Consider the following 16,794-nt stretch of genomic DNA (forward strand, 5'->3'; position numbering starts at 1 on the left):
AGCTTTCCTATATACATTTACAACTGCAGCACCCGTCTTGACCCCCAGCAGAACCTCTAAATTGAGCTCCAAGGGCACCAGGACCTGTGGAATAAAGGGACAGGATGGAAGTCCCAGGTTGAAAAATTATAAAATTATAATTTTGCAGCTATATCATTTCAATCCTAAATCAGTTGTCACGCCAATTTTTTTTACACAGTCAATTACATAACTTCAATTTTTTTTCACACTTCACCTAAGTAACCATCATTTTAGTATTTTCAATATTCAATCCATATTCACATTTCCCCCTTGTCTCCAAATATCCTGAGGGAGGAAAATACATCAGTCGATAGCCAATGGAGGAGCACCCTCTATTCAAGTTTCACCCTTAACCTATTTGGACCCAGAGAAAACCTGGGCAGGAGACTATTAAGAACACCAACCTCTAGCTTTCTAAAATGCGGAAATGCCAAAAGAGAGACTTCAAAAGTGGCCGTGGAGATCTATGGGAAATGTAGTCTTGAATCCTTAGGCTTCACCGCGTGGCACTCTGGGAAGAGAATTCGGGCCTCCTTCTGCGCTAGCGTAGTCGTAGCCCCGCCTCCTCATTCGTCTCGGATCTGCTGGCCAGCCGTTTGGGAGCCCACAGGTTTGCTCCGAAAGTAAAGGATGCGCACCTGGGGTGAGAGTCCAGGGGAGGTCTCTATGGGAGAGATGCGCTTGCGTCTGGGGATGGAAGCGGGAAATCTTTGGGACACCCCTGGTAGGCGCCCCGGCCAGCCCTCGGCCGCCGGAAGGCCGGTGGGGGCGTAGACTGAAGAACCCCGGCCCTCGGACTTGGGGCGCGCGGATGGGGCTGAGCCCGGTTCTGAGCAGGTGCTCGGTGAGAGCCTAGGTGTGCCGGGACCGTGTGGTCGGGCCGGCCTACTGCCCGACTTAGTGTTGGCGGGAGGGAAAGTGCATTTATAAAGCTGTTGGTGACCGTGAGTCTGCGGTGACAGCCTGAGCTTCGGAGCCAGAAAAGGCCCGGGTACATTTCAGCAGAGACGATGGAAGGAATCTGGCAGAGAGTCAGGTTTCTCATCTCAAAATGATATTATTAATATGACTGCTCCATGGGGTTGATTTGAAACTTAGATCGAAGTCATAACTTAGACAAGTGCCAAGCCCTACTCACTGAGTAAATAACAACTGCTCTTATAGTTAGAAGGCACTGTGTTCATTTCATTTCAACCGCTTTAAACAAAACAAAACAAAACCTAGGCTCAGCTTGGTTGAACGATGTGGTCAAGTTTGTCAGGTCACAAACTAGCTGTGAGGAAGTTTGGATTCAGGGGCAGGTGTGCTTTACTTCCAACCTCAGGCATTGTCTAAATATCACATCTGCCTAAAACCAGCATTGCAACACAGCACAACACAAAGTGGCCTGCCCCCAAGTCCCCAAGGATATAAGGGAAAGTGAATGTAGATGGAATCTGATGATGTGTCAAAGTATTCTGAGATTTTTAGTGTCTTTTCAGTCCCTTGGGTCAGACAGAGGTTCCTGACCCCTTCTGCATTGCCAGGCTGTCTTTAAGTCTGATATTATAACGAATTCCAAGAGTCATAGTTTTGCCCCTCAAATGAATTATTTTTTAGGTCCATGTCCCAATTGCCTTGAAACAAACCCTTGTGAGGTAGGAAGCAGAGAACCTCTGTGAACAGGAGTCTTACCTGAAGAGAGGACGCCTCTGACCTTAAGACCTCTCTCTGGAGCTTCAAAAAGACAGAAGGGCCCAGAAAGGAGAAGATCCTAGATTTTCAGGGTCAGAAGCAGTTCCTGATCCCCTTGTCCAGAATAATAAGCTAGACTTAGTGATAACACCATCTTCAGAAGCCACCACACTGTGTGACAGTAGGGGGTTTGGGCCAGCCTTGAGAAGAGTGATGTGAGCTGGGGTGGCCTGGTGGGGGCAGGCTACTCAGGAGAGGCCACTTCTTGGAGAGCTTGTGAAGGCGAGGTCTGGGGATACCCTTAACCAGGAAGAGGGAGAAAATTCTGCTTCCCTTAAATGGCCGCCACTCTGCAGATATTGTACTGCTGTCACACCTGTCCATCACCACATGTGACACTAATGATATTATCCTCACCTCACAGGATCTCAGAGCAGTGATAAGGAAAGTGTTTTCTAAAGTTACCTGCTTCTCTTTCGAAAGCTTTATTTATTTATTTTTTTAAAAAAAATTTTTTTTTTCAACGTTTATTTATTTTTGGGACAGAGAGAGACAGAGCATGAACGGGGGAGGGGCAGAGAGAGAGGGAGACACAGAATCGGAAACAGGCTCCAGGCTCCGAGCCATCAGCCCAGAGCCCGACGCAGGGCTCGAACTCCCAGACCGCGAGATCGTGACCTGGCTGAAGTCGGACGCCCAACCGACTGCGCCACTCAGGCGCCCCTCGAAAGCTTTAAAGACATTGAACCTAAAAGGTTGAGTGACTTATCTGGGAAAACCCAGTTTGTGAGAGAGGAGAGTACGGTTTACTCTCTCATACATAAGTCACCAAAAACATCTTATCAAAGGGGCCTTTTGAAAAATACATAACAGCTGAAACAATTAAAATTTCCTGTCTTGAAGCAGCCAATGTCTTTTAGTAGGCTTGTCGTGGATTGTCTATACCAGGCGGTAAATAATGTTACTGAGAAAAATAATGTAAATGATGCATGCAAGTTAATTTTACTGGAAGTAGTGTCTCATTCTTTGGTGTATTTTAATTCAACTAATCTTCTGTTGCTTTTCTTTGTGTCAATCAGAAGGACACATGCATTATTGTTAAATCAGAGTTTATGTTTGCTCAGTATAAAACTGCAGATTTAAGCCCATGATCATTTTAGAGTCACACATGTGCTGCCTGTACATGATCCTTTTTATGCCTCTTCAACGTCCAGAGGGCCCCACGCCTGCAGGGAGAATGATCCTTGACTGAGGTGCTGAGATTTGGAGAAGTGAATGTAGGAGCTGTAAGGTCAGATCTCAGGACCCTTGTCTTCTTTCCCCTCAGCTGGACCACAGTTCTCTGCACTCTCCCAAGAGCCACAGAAAATGAACACACCTCAGGTGAGCTCTTCATTGATTCCCCACTTATTATATTGGATTTATGAGGTTTAGAAGGATCAGTGCATTAAATGGAAAAGGAGAACTAGAAATAGGTCACATCAGGGCACCTGGGTGGCTCAGTCGGTTAAGGGTCCATCTTCTGCTCAGGTCATGATTTCGTGGTTCATGAGTTCAAGCCCCACATCGGACTCTGTGCCTGGAGCCTGCTCTGGATTCTCTGTCTTCCTCTGTCCCTCTGCCCTTCCCCTGCTCGTGCTCTGTCTCTCTCTCTCTAAAAAATAAATTAATAAACATTGAAAAGTTAAAAAAAAGAAATAGGTTGCATCAATCTTGAGTAAAAATATACACTGTTTTACTATCAACTGTGAAGTCTGCCCTCAGCTTTTGGAAGGAAACCTTTGTTAAGGTAGGGTTAAGTTCCCTCCATGTACCAGTTTGCTAAGATTTCATGTTAGTCATAAATATACATTGAATTATTGATTACCTTTTGTGTATATATTAGAATAAAACTATAGCTTATTTCCTTTAATCTAGAAATACTGTAAATAGTGTATTTTCTAATTTTTAATTTAATTTGAATTCCTGTATAGATCCTCATTGCTAATAAGTGTGGTAAGTTGCTTCTAATGTATTTTCCTCAGGCTTTTTGCTAATGCTATATTCAGGGTTTTTATCTCTGTATCCACAAGTTGGTTTAGACTCTACCTTCTTGTTTTTCTGTCCAATTATGGTATCATGGTCATAGTCTCATGAAAGTAAGTGGAGAACTTTTCTGCTTTTCTTTTGTAGGAATTTAGATGAGAAAATTGTATTACATGAGGATTTTGTAAAATTCACTTATAAAGTTGGACCTTACACAGGTTTTTTGCATGGATGTTTGGTTGTTGACTTGTTAGTCATAAGACTATACTGGATTTGTATTTGTATTTTTTTCTTTTAAAGACTTGAAGCCCCCCCCCCCCTTTTTTTAATTTTAGAGAGAGTGTGCATGAGCAAGGAGTGGGGCAGAGAGAGAGAGAGAGAGAGGGAGAGAGAGAGAGTCTCAGACTCCGTGCTCAGTGCAGAGCCTGGGAAGGGGCGCAATTCCATGACCCTGGCATCATGATCCGAGCTGAAATCAAGAGTCGAACGCTCAACCGACTGAGCCAGCTAGGCACCCTGTATTTTTTTCTTAATATAATTTTTTTGTCATTGCATTTTCATAGAAAATTGTCCATTTTTATTTGCATTTTTACATGTATTTTCATGTACTAATTAATAGTATTCTCTTAGGATTTCAAAATCTTTGTTGTATTAGTAATTCCTTCTTTGATCAGCTTTTAAATTTTATTTTAGCATAAAGGCCGCTAATCAGAAAAACACAAAATAGATTCTAGTTGGCCCAGTCCAAATCTAGAATTTCAGGGTCTAAGGGTCTTAATATTTTATGCTGGCAGGAGACTCTAAATATTGGGAATAGAAGAACATATACTTGCTGTATTGTGCTCTCTACCTTTGCATACCCACCTCTCAGCACCCTGTCTTGACAAAAATATACTTTCTCCATTGAGTTACCTTGGCATCTGTGGGAAACCAATTAGTAATGCATGTCTGAGTCCAGAATAGAGTCTGGACTCTATTCACTTCTGATGATCTGTGTTAATCCTTTTGCTAATACCATACTACCTTGATGACTGTCTCTTAACAGTAACTCTTGAAATCAGATAATGTGAGTCTTCCAACTTTGTTGTTTTTCTAACTTGTTTGGGATATTCTAGGTCCTTACTTCTTTGTAGACAGTTTTGAAAATCAGCTTGTCTATCTCAAAAAAAGCCTGCTGAGCTTTTGATTTTGATTGCACTGAATCCACAGTGTCTGTGATGTAGATCAACTTGGGAAGAATTAACATCTTGATCGTAATGAGTCTTCCAATTCATGAACACAGTATCTCTTTCTGTTTAGTTAGGTGATATGGAGGATTTTGAGGGTTTTGGGTTTTATCTTTCTATGTCAAAAGCATAATTTTGATTACAGTTCACAAGAATAATACTGTCTACTATCTGAAGATAGACTCTAGACTAGAAGTGGGAACAATATAGGAGCCTACTTCTATAATCCTACCAAGAAATGATGATCGTAAGGGTGTTAGTTACTTTGAAGTGGTCCAACTCTGGATGTAATTTAGGTTAGAGCTAACAGTCTGAGAGTATGTGTTTCTTTTCTACAGCCCTGCAAATAGAGCATGCTGTTAAATTTACCAAATTTTTACCAATGTGATTTTAAAGATCTGTTTCGTTTTATAAGCCTTTCTCTTCTCATGAGTGAGGTGTGGAACATTTTTTTTTGTTTGTAATTCATTTATATTTCTTTCTTGTTGAACTGTTTATCCCTTGCCTGTTTTCCTATTGATGTGCTGATTTTAATTACTGTATCCAGTATGTCATTATAGCGTCTTTTCTGTAATATAAATTGCACAATTTTCCTGAAGTTTTTTGCAGTTTTGCCTTGCTCATGTTTTTTTTTTTTTTTTGTCATAAAGGCCTTTGATTTTTATGTCAAATTTAGCATTTTTTTTTCATTTATGATTCCTAGATTTTCAGTCATAGTTGGGTATTTCCCACTCTAACATTGTAAAATAATTGTTCTGTGTAGTACTCTGGAATTTATTTTTTACATTTAGATCTTGAATACATTTTAATTTTTTTTAATGTTTTATTTATTTTTGAGAGAGAGAGGGCATGTGCATGAGCTGGGGAGGGGCAGAGAGAGGGGACAGAGGATCTGAAGCAGGCTCTGTGCTGACAGCAGAGGGCCCGATGTGGGCCTCGAACTCATGAACCATGAGATTGTGACCTGAGCCGAAGTTGGACGTTTAACTGACTGAGCCACCCATGCACCCCCCATTTTAATTTTTATCTGCTGTGTGGTACAAGGTATAGATTAGTCTTTTCCCAGATCTGGTTACCCTGTGACATTTTTTTTTGTATAGTCTTTTTTCACTCATTTGAATGATGTCACCTGTATTCAAATAAGAAATTTACTCTGTTAATTATTCTTCCTATTACACACTTGGTTCTAGGTCATCTTGGATGTCTTTTCACACTCTTATCATTTCCCTGCTACTTCTGCCCACTTCTATGTTTGTATTAGATTGTGACCAGCATTGTCCTGTTTTGCTTATCTAATACCATCTTACCCACTGTCTTCCAGAATTTGTTAAGATTTTCAGGCCTTCTGCCGGGGTATTTCCCTGTGTTTCTCTTTTGTCATGCTTTTATAGTAGGTTTTGTATTTTACCTGACTGTGGTTTGAAGGCAGGGATATACTCAGTCTATTCCTTGAACTAGAGGAATCATGCTTATAATTAATTCTCTTTTCTCTTAATTTCTAGTACTCTAGTCTTTCCAATTTCTCCTTCTGCCATTTCAGAATTCTTTCTCAGCCTTCATGGCCTTTCTTTTTCTACCTGCCTCTTAAATTTTGGTATTTCCTTGAATTCCTTACTTGGTCCTTTTCTTTCCTGTTTCTCTGTTCTTTTTGAGCCATTCCTTTTTCTCTGATGACTTCAGTTATCATCTTTAAAATCTTCATTTTCATTTTAGACCTCTCTCTGTTCCAAAATCATGCAACCAGCAATGAAATAAATAATTCCATCTGTATGTTCCACAGGTGTTTTGAGTACAAATGAAGAACATCTGCCTCACCATGAGCCAACCTCTGATCCTTAATTGTTCTTCCAGTCTCTGCATATGACATGAATATACCCAGTTGCTTGTGTAGCATCTCTGTATATAGTTGCACAGGAAAATAATGACCAGGTTTTGTTTCTTGTAGGGATTAGTTTCCCATTTTTCATCATGCCTGAGTATAATTTATGTCTTAAATTGGGTCTTTTGTTTTGCTGTTTAAGACATTGTCCACTGTTAATATAGATCAGTGATTCCTAACTGGAGTCAATTTTGCTCCCCAGAAGACATTTGGCAATGTTTGGAGATATTTTTGATGGTCACAACTGGGCATGTGGCTGGCATCTAATCAGTAGAAGATAGGGATTTTGATAAACATCCTAAAACATACAGGACAGTCTTCCACAAAAATAGCATTATCTAGTCCACATTGTTGGTAGTGCTGGGTTGAAGGAATCCTGTTCTAAAGCATTGCTCCTGAAATATGAGTCTGGTGGTGGGTAAATACTCCCCCAGTCTTACATGTATCTCTTCATTGGTTCTCTATTACCCCCGCACAGATCTCCAGGTTGGGATGTGTATAATCTACAGAGTGCTCAGTGTAATCTGTTTGTGTAGGGGAAATGTATACAGGAATCCTATTTGTAATAACTTTACCTAAAAAAAAAAAGACATTAAGCTTTCTTATTATATTAAGTGACAATATATGTATGTAAATTAAAAGTAAATATAAGTAGGGGAGCGTTGGTGGCTCAATCAGTTAGTTAAGTGTCCGATTCTTGATTTCGGCTTAGGTCATGATCTCTTGGTTTGTGAGTTCGAGCCCTATGTAATGCTCTATGCTGACAGCACGGAGCCTGCTTGAGATTCCTTCTTTCCCCCTCTCTCTTTCTGCCCCTCCCCATGTGCGTGCACATGTTCTTTCTCTCTCTCTCTCTCTCTCTCTCTCTCTCAAACTTTAAAAAAAAGTAAATATAAATAAACCCAAGCACGAGAATATATTTTTTTTTTTACTAATCATGTGCATATCCCCAAAGTATAAGACAGAGTTAGGGCCATGATAGTTATATCCTTTATAGCATTTTGTTTTAAACTCTAAAACAGTAAACATAGTAAGACTTAGTTTCCAAAAGTTTTTTCCATGTCCCTGATTCTGGACAGATTTATTAGAATTGTGCTGTTAACAGGCATCAGTGTCATTCAAGGACATAACCGTGGAGTTCACCCAGGAGGAGTGGCGGCAAATGGACTCTGCTCAGAGGACCCTGTACAGAGATGTGATGCTGGAGAACTACAGCCACCTGGTCTCAGTGGGTAAGCAGACCTTACCATGTGACTCTCTTTCAACTGAGTATTCTGGTTTTTATTTTTAAAATGTTAATCACTTTTGCTGAAGTATAAATGATACAATGATATAATGAGGTATAAATAATACATATTATATCATTGTAGCCTCTTGTATAATACATATTATATCATTGTAGCCTCTTTTCTGTAATATAAATTGCCTTTTCACCTTGTTTCCTTTGCTGTCCAGAGGCTTTTTTAGTTTGAAGTAGTCTCACTTGTAATTTTTGTTGCCTGTGCTTCTGGTATCATAGCCAATAAACAATTGCCAACACTGATGTCAAGGAGCTTTCTCTCAATGTTTTCTTCTAGGGAGTTTTAGGATTTTCAGGTCTTACGTTTAAGTCTTTAATCCATTTTGAGTTTACTTTTTTATGTAGTTTAAGAGTCCATTTTCATTCTTCTGCTTCTGGATATCCAGTTTTCCCAGTACCATTTATTGAAGAAACTGTTCTATTTCCATTGTGTATTCTTGATACCATGTTTAAGACCAGTTAACTATAGACGTATGGATATATTTCTGTGTCCTCTGTACTACCCATTGGTCTAAATGCCTGTTTTTATGCCAGTACCATACTGTTTTCATTATTCTAGTTTTGTGTAGCATATTTTGAAGTTTGGAAGTGTGATGCTTTTGCAGGATTTTTTACTTCATTACACGGAGTTTGTTATCTCACCACTTCAGGAATGAAGAGGTATATACAAAATGAGCAGCAAGCAAAAGTTTATCAGAGTATAAGAGCAGAAAGGAAGAATAGTATGAAAGCTGTTTACATTCACTTTCGAATGCCCACAGACTTTAGGCAATGGACTTTGTTTTATAAGGTTCTAGTGGTGTCCCCCCACCCACTTCCTTCCCCCTTAATCGTTCTCAGGTTCTACCATTATTGGCTTGATAGCTTTAGATGCTGAGTTGTCCATTCCTGATTGACTCAGTTCCATCGTATGAGGGGTGTGGCCATATCATTCCTTGTGGGTCATGTGTTTTATGGTCTACTTATTTTTAGTTAAGTCTTTTATCAAATTCCTGAGGGAAACCTGAGGGGAGGAAGTAGTGTCTCTTACATTCTTAGGAGGAGCCTTATGCCAAGGGGATTTGCTATGGTCAGACACTCCCAGCATTGTTCTAAAATATGTGTTTTTCCCCACCCAGGGACCTCTGGTCCCAACCTTTCTCTCTCTGCCTACTGAATCCTATCTTTTCCTATCATAAACTTCCAACATTGTTCTTTCTCAAGGTTGCTATGGCTGTCCAGGGTCTTTGTGGTTATGTATGAATTTTAGGATTTTTTTGGTACTTCTGTAAAGAATACCATTGGGATTTTGATAGGAATTGCATTGAATCTGTAGATCACTTTGGATACTAGGGACATTTTAACAGTACTAATTCTTCAATCCATGAATATGGAATGTTTTTCCATACATCTGTATCTTCTTTTTTTTCCATCAATGTTTTATAATATTTAGTATACAAGTCTTTCAGCTCTTTGGTTAAGTTTATTCCTAAGTATTTTAAAATTTTCTTTTCAGATAATTCATTGTTCATGTGTAGAAACTATGTTGATTTTGAACCCTCCAATGGTACTAAATTTTTTAGTTTTAATAGGTTTTTAATTTTTATTTTAATTTTTATTTTTTAATGTTTATTTATTTATTTTTGAGAGAGTTTGAGCACAAGTAGGGTAGGGGCAGAGAGAAAGAGGGAGAGAGAGAATACCAAGCAGGCTCCATGCTGTCAGCACAGAGCCCAACTTGGGGCTCAAATTCACAATCGGTGAGATCATTTCCTGAGCTGAAATCAAGAGTTGGCAACTTAACCGACTGAGCCACCCTGGCGCCCCAACAGTTTTTTTTTTTTTTTTTTTAGTTGAGTCTTTAGGGTTTTCTACCTATAGAATCATGTCATCTGCAAACATAATTTTACTTTTTCCCTTCAGTTTTAGATACCTTTTATTTCTTTTTCTTGTCTAATTGCCTTGGATAACATTTCCAATAGTATGTTGAATAGAAGTGGTAATGGTGGGCACCCTTGCCTTCTACTGGATCTTACAGGGAAAGCTTTCAGTATTCCCCCATTGATTGTGATGTTAGCTATGGGCTTTTCATATATGCCTTTATTATATTGAGGAAATTTACTTCTATACCTATTTTGTTGAGAATTTTAATCATGAATGAATGTTGAGCTTTGTCAAATGCTTTTTCTCTGTTTTTTGATATGCTAATATGGTTTTTTTTCCTTTCATTTCTTTGTATGGTATATTACATAGATTGATTTGCATGTAAACAACCTTGTGTCCCAGGGATAAATCCTACTTGTTAATGATATAAGATCCTTTTAAATGTGCTATTAAATTCAGTTTGCTGGTCTTTAAGAATTTTTGAATCTGTGTTCATCAAGGATATTAGCCTATAGTTTTCTTTTCTTGTGATGTCTTTCTTTGGATTTACAATCGGGGTGATGGTGGTCTCACAAAATGAGTTTGGAAATGTTCTTTTTTCCATTTTTTGAAGGAGTTCAAGAAAGATTGGTATTCTTTAAATGTCTGGTAGAATTCGGTTTTTGAGCCATGTCACCCCGGACTTTTCTTTGTCAGGAGATTTTTGATTACTGATTCAATCTCCTTATTTGTCATTAGTCTGTTTAAGCTTTCTCTTTCTTCTTCTTCCTTTTTTTTTTTCTTTGAGAGAGAGTGTGCATGTGCTCATGCACGCACAAGAGGGGGAGGGGGCAGAGAGAGAGAGAGAGAGAGAGAGAGAGAGAGAGAGAGAGGATCTTAAGCTGGCTCCATGCCCAGTGCAGAGCCCGACACAGGGCTTGATTTCACAACTGTAAAATGAAGAATCAGATGTTTAACCAACTGAGCCACCTAGGTGCCCCTCTGTTTCTTCTTTATCCATTCATCTATTTATTCATCTTGTATATTTTTAGGAATTTATCCATTTCTTCTAGGTGAATTTGTTTGTATAGTTGTTCATATTAATCCTTTATGATCCTTTTTATTTGTGAAGAATCTGTTGTAATATCTCTTTTCATTTTTTATTTTGAGTCTTTTGTCTTTTTTTAGTCTAAAAGGGATTTGTTCATTTTGTTTATTTTTTCAAAACACCAACTGTTAATTTTGCTCATTTTTGTATTCTCTTCTCTGTTACATTTATTTCTGCTCTAACCTGTATTATTTCCTACCTTCTTGGCTCAGTTCTTCTTTTTCTAGTTCCCTAAGATGTAAACTTGTTTATTTGATTTTTTAAATTTTTTAATGTAGGCATTATTGCTATAAACTTCCTCCTAATACTGCTTGTGCTGTATCTCGTAACTTTCAGTACATTGGGTTTTTGCTTTTACTTGACTCAAGATACTTTGTACATTACTTTTCCTTTCTGACCCAGTGTTTATTCAACTTTGTTGTTTAGCTTCCACATTTTTGTGATTTTTCCTATTTTCTTGCTGTGTTGATTTATAGTTCAGAAAAGATACTCAGAATGATTTCAGGCTTCTTAAATTTAAGATTTGTTTTGTGACCTAACATAAGATTTATCCGGGACAGTAATGTGTATACTGGAGAAAATGTGTTTTATTTTGATGGATGGAAAGTTTTGTATATGTCTGCTAGATCCAGTTGATCTATCGTGTTGTTCAAGTCAGCTGTTTCCTTCTTTATTTTTATGTCTAGATTCATTACCCATTATTGTAAGTGAAGTACTGAAGTTACCTACTTCAGTAATGAAGCAATGAAAATTGCTCTCAGCTTCTCTCTTTAGATCTATTTGGACATACCTCAGAGATTTTGTAGGTTCAATTCCAGACCATCACAATGAAATGAATACTACAATACAGCAAGTCAAATGAACTTTTTGGGTTCACAATGCATTATAAAAGTTATGTTTACGCTATGCTGTAGTCTATTAAGTATGTAATAGCATTATGTCTAAAAAACAATGTACATGTCTTACTTAAAAAAAAGAAAACTGTTGCTGAAAAACTGCTAATCATTATCTGAGCTTTTAGGAAGTCATTATCACTGATAACAGATTGCCATTAACAAAAATAATAATAATGAAAGGTTTTTTTTAATTTTAATTCCAGTATAGTTAATATACAGTGTTCTATTAGTTTCAGGAGTACAATGTAATAATTCAGCAATTCTGTACATTACTCAGTGCTCGTCAAGATAAGTGTACTCTTAATCCCCTTTACCTATTTCACCCATACGTCCCTCCACCCACCTCCCCTCTCCTAACCATCAGTTTGTTCTCTATAATTGAGAATCTGTTTTTTGTTTTTTCTTTTTTTCTTGTTCATTTGTGGGTTTTTTCCTTAAATTTCATATATTAGTGAAATCACATGGTATTTGTCTTTTTCTGATTGACTTATTTCATTTATTAGCATTATACCATCTAGTTAGTTCCATGTGTGTTGTTGCAAATGGCAGGATTTCATTCTTTTTTAAGGCTGAGTGATATTCCATTGTATGTATATACCATACCTTCTTTATCCATTCATCAATTTGTGGACACTTGGGGTGCTTCTATATCTGGGCTATTGTAAATAATGCTGCCCTAAACATAGGGCACTTCTTCCACTACTGGGTGGAATTACTTGATCATATGGTAATTCTTTTTTTTTTTTTTTTTTTTTTGAGTAACCTCCATACTGTTTTCAACAGCTATACTAGTTTACATTGCTACCCACAGTGCACAAAGGTGCCTTTGCTCCATATCCATTGTTTCTTGTGTTTTTGATTTTAGCCATTCTGATAGGTGTGAGGTGATGTCTCATTGTGGTTTTGATTTACATTTCCCTGATGATGAGTGATGTTGAGCATCTTTCCATTTGCTGTTGGCCATTTGTATGTCCTCTGTAAAGAAATGTCCATTCATGTCATCTGCCCATTTTTAATTGGATTATTATTTCTGTGTGTGTGTGTGTGTGTGTGTGTGTGTGTGTGTGTGTGTGTTGAGTTGTAGAAGTTCTTTCTATGTTATTATTAACTGCTTTATGTGTTTGGGTGCTTCAATATTGGGTGCATAAGTATTTAAAATTGTTACATCTTCTTATTGGATTGTTTCCTTCACAATTAAATAGTGTCCTTGTTACAGTCTCTGTTTCAAAGTATATTTTGTCACTGGTTACCAGAACAGAAGTGGATGTGGGGGATGGATTAAATAGGTGATGGGGATTAAGGAGTATACTTCTTGTGATGAATACTAGGTGGTATATGGAAGTGTTGAATCCAGGTGTATATTATACATCTGAAACTAATATTAGATTGTATGTTAACTAACTATAATTTTAAAAAAGCTACAAAAATAAAATAGTATATATTGACTATTTATTAAATAAATAAAGTCTATTTTGTCCAATATAAATATTGCTACCCTATCTTTCTTTTCACATCCATTTGCATGATAGATACTTCTCCATCCCTTCATTTTCAATCTGCATGTGTCTTTAGGTCTGAAATAAGTTTCTTGTAGGCAGCATATTGATGGGTCCTGCTTTTTTATGCATTCTGTCAACCCATGTCTTTGATAGGAGCATTTAGTCCATGTACGTTCAGTGTAATTATTGAAAGGTATGTACTTCTTGCCATTTTGTTGCTTGTTTTATGGTTGTTTTTGTTGTTCTTTGTTCCTTTCTTCTCTTGCTCTCTTCTCTCACTGCTTGCTTGCTTCTTTAGTGATGTACTGGGATTCCTTGCTTTTTATTTTTTGTGTATCTATTACTGATTTCTGGTTTGTGGTTACCATTCAATTTGTATGTAACATCCTTTGCATATATCAGTTTATATTAAGTTGATGGTCACTTAAGTTTGAACCCATTCTTTACTTCCCTCCACCCCATTTTAGGTGTGTGTTACATTTTACATCCTTTTATTTTGTGAGTCCCTTGACTGATTTTTATAGGTACATTTATTTTTACTGCTCTTGTGCTTCCTACTTTTCTTTTTTTTTATTATTTAAATACAAGTTAGTTAACATATAGTGTAATAATGATTTCAGGAGTAGAATTTAGTGATTCATCACTTACATATAATACCCAGTGCTCATCCCAACGAGTGTCCTCCTTAATGCCCATTGTGCTTCCTACTTTTCTTACTCCTACTTAGGGTCTTTTTTTTTCACCCCACATGAAGAGTCTCCTTTAACATTTTGTTGTTATTTGTTTGTTTATTTTGAGAGAGAGTGAAAGCAGGTGGGGGAGGGGCAGAGAGAGCATTCGTAGCAGGCTCTGTGGGGCTCAATCCCACAACCATGAGATCATGACCTGAGCTGAAATCAAGAGTCAAACACTTTAACTGGCTGAGCCCCCAATGCCCCATTTCTTTCAAGGCTGATTATTGGTCATGAATTCCTTTAGCTTTTGTTTGTCTTGGAAACTTTCTGTTTCTTCTTCTATTCTGAATGATAGCCTTGCTAGGTAGAGTATTCTTGGCTACAAGTTTTTTTCCTTTCAGCACATTAAATATATCATGCTACTCCCTTGTTGCCTACAAAGTTTCTTGCTGAAAACTCAGCTGGGGGCGCCTGGGTGGCGCAGTCGGTTAAGCGTCCGACTTCAGCCAGGTCACGATCTCGCGGTCCGTGAGTTCGAGCCCCGCGTCGGGCTCTGGGCTGATGGCTCAGAGCCTGGAGCCTGTTTCTGATTCTGTGTCTCCCTCTCTCTCTGCCCCTCCCCCGTTCATGCTCTGTCTCTCTGTGTCCCAAAAATAAATAAACGTTGAAAAAAATTAAAAAAAAAAAAAAAACTCAGCTGATAGTCGTAAGGGGTTTACCTCGTATATGACTGTTTCTTTTCTCTTGCTATTGAAATTCTCTCCTTATTACTACTTTTGCCATATTAATTACTGTGTGTCTTAGTGTGGACCTATTTGGGTTGCTTTTATTCAAGACTTTCTGTGTCTCCTGGGTCTGGATTTTTGTTTTCTTCCCAGGTTTGGGGAGTTTTCAGCTATTTCTTCAAAATTTCTGCCACCTTTTCTCTCTGTTATTATGCTTGATGATGTTGCTGAGTTTCCTAAATCTATTTTCATTTTGTATTACTTTTTTTCTCTTACTGTTCAGTTTGATTGCTTTCCATTACTGTGTCTTCCAGGTCACTGATCTATTCTTCTCCTTTCTCTAGGCTACCATTCATTCCATCTAGTGTATGAACAAAAAAATTTTTTAATGTTTATTTATTTTTGAGAGAGAGAGAGAGAGACAGAGCATGAGTGGGAGGTTGGGCACAGAGAAAGAGAGGGAGACACAGACTCCAAAGCAGGCTCCAGGCTCTGAGCTGTCAGCACAAAGCCCGATGGGAGGCTCAAACCCACGAACTGCGAGATCATGACCTGAGCCAAAGTTGGACCCTTACTGACTGAGCCACCCAGGCGCCCCTCCATCCAGTGTATTTTGAATTTCATTTTTTGAGTTCTTTATCTCTGATTGGTTCTTTTTTATGTTTACTGTCTCTTTGTTAAGGATTTCCTGAGGTCCTGTGAGTATCTTTATGACCATTACTTTAATTTCTCTATCAGGCATATTATTTGTCTCCATTTTGCTTATGTCATTGTGATTTTTGTCCTGTTCTCTCATTTGGGACATATTCCTTTGCTTATTTTGCCTGACTTTCTGTGTCTGTTTCTGTATTAGGAAAGTAAGCTGCATTTCCTGCTCTTGAAAGTAATTGCCTTATGAAAAAGAGGTTCTATAGTGTCCTGCAGTGAAGTGTCCCTTGATCACCAGAACCTGGTGCTTCAAAGGTGTCTCCTATGTGTGTTGCTTGTGCTGTCTGTTGTGGCTGAGCCACCTTTCCTTCAGTCCAGTTGTCTGCAATGTCTCTCTGCCTGTTGTGTACAGGGTGTGGTCCTGGTGGTATTAGTGGTCACTCTGGGGCTGCCTTGGGCTTGACGTGAGTCAGACCAGCTATTTGCCAGAGATGCAGCAGCATTGAACTGCAGGTTACTTTCCCTGTTTTGTCCCCTGAGAAGCTTTCTGTGGTGGGTGGAGCCTACAGTCAGACCAGCTGTCTGCCCCCACTGGGCCATAGTCTATTTTATGTGGTTATCCTTCCCTCTCCCAGGGGCAGGAGTCACTGTGGAGTGTTGCTGACCCTTGTGTGGCTGCTTGCACACTACCAGGGTTGTGGCAGTGCTTTGGATGGGCTCTGGCCAGGAGTATATTGGCCACAGAAGTGCAGGAGATGGAGGTTGGGGGTGGGATGCACTGTGTTAACAAGGTTTGGAAGGGTCTTCTGTGGAAAGAGAGCTGGAGCTGGCTGGAGGGGGTGAGTCCACAGGGAAACGGGGCTGGGGGTTCACTATTAGCAAGTTTGGTAGTGAATGTTGGCACTGTGCTGGTTCCCACATGTTGCTTTGCTGAGAAATGGCACCTGCCAACTCCTTTATTCCTGGAAAAGTCTCCCAATGATCCCTGTCCCTCTAGCACAGGCTGCAAGATTAGTAAACAAATTCCCTCCTATATACCCCAGGCTGTTTTTAAACTGCTGCTCCTGTGTGATATCACTGCAGGACTGTTTGTTGTGCTGTTTTTAAGGATGGGGACTCAGTTTCCTCTCAACCCCATGCTCTCCCAGAGATTAGGCTACTGATTTTTAAAGTTCTAGGTGTTAAATCCCATTGATTGTAAGAACTCAGGAGATTTGGTTCCTCTGTTTTTTTTAAACATTTATTTTTGAGCGAGAGAGAAGTGGGTGGGGGAGGGG

The 16,794-nt window shown here is 38.8% G+C and overlaps 1 protein-coding gene across 1 annotated transcript in view; it reads left to right on the top strand.

The window, feature by feature from the left end:
- Window positions 1–569: 569 nt before the first annotated feature.
- The window catches only part of ZNF782 (zinc finger protein 782), a 96,366-nt gene continuing 80,141 nt past the window's right edge, over window positions 570–16,794 (top strand). The window contains exons 1-3 of the mRNA XM_047829076.1: window positions 570–664; window positions 3,023–3,078; window positions 7,931–8,057. Of these exons, the coding sequence (XP_047685032.1) occupies window positions 652–664; window positions 3,023–3,078; window positions 7,931–8,057 (196 nt within the window). The 5' untranslated portion in view covers window positions 570–651. The remainder of the gene's footprint in view (window positions 665–3,022; window positions 3,079–7,930; window positions 8,058–16,794) is intronic.

The sequence above is a fragment of the Prionailurus viverrinus genome, chromosome D4, assembly GCF_022837055.1.
Source record: "Prionailurus viverrinus isolate Anna chromosome D4, UM_Priviv_1.0, whole genome shotgun sequence".
Classification (NCBI taxonomy): Eukaryota; Metazoa; Chordata; class Mammalia; order Carnivora; family Felidae; genus Prionailurus; species Prionailurus viverrinus.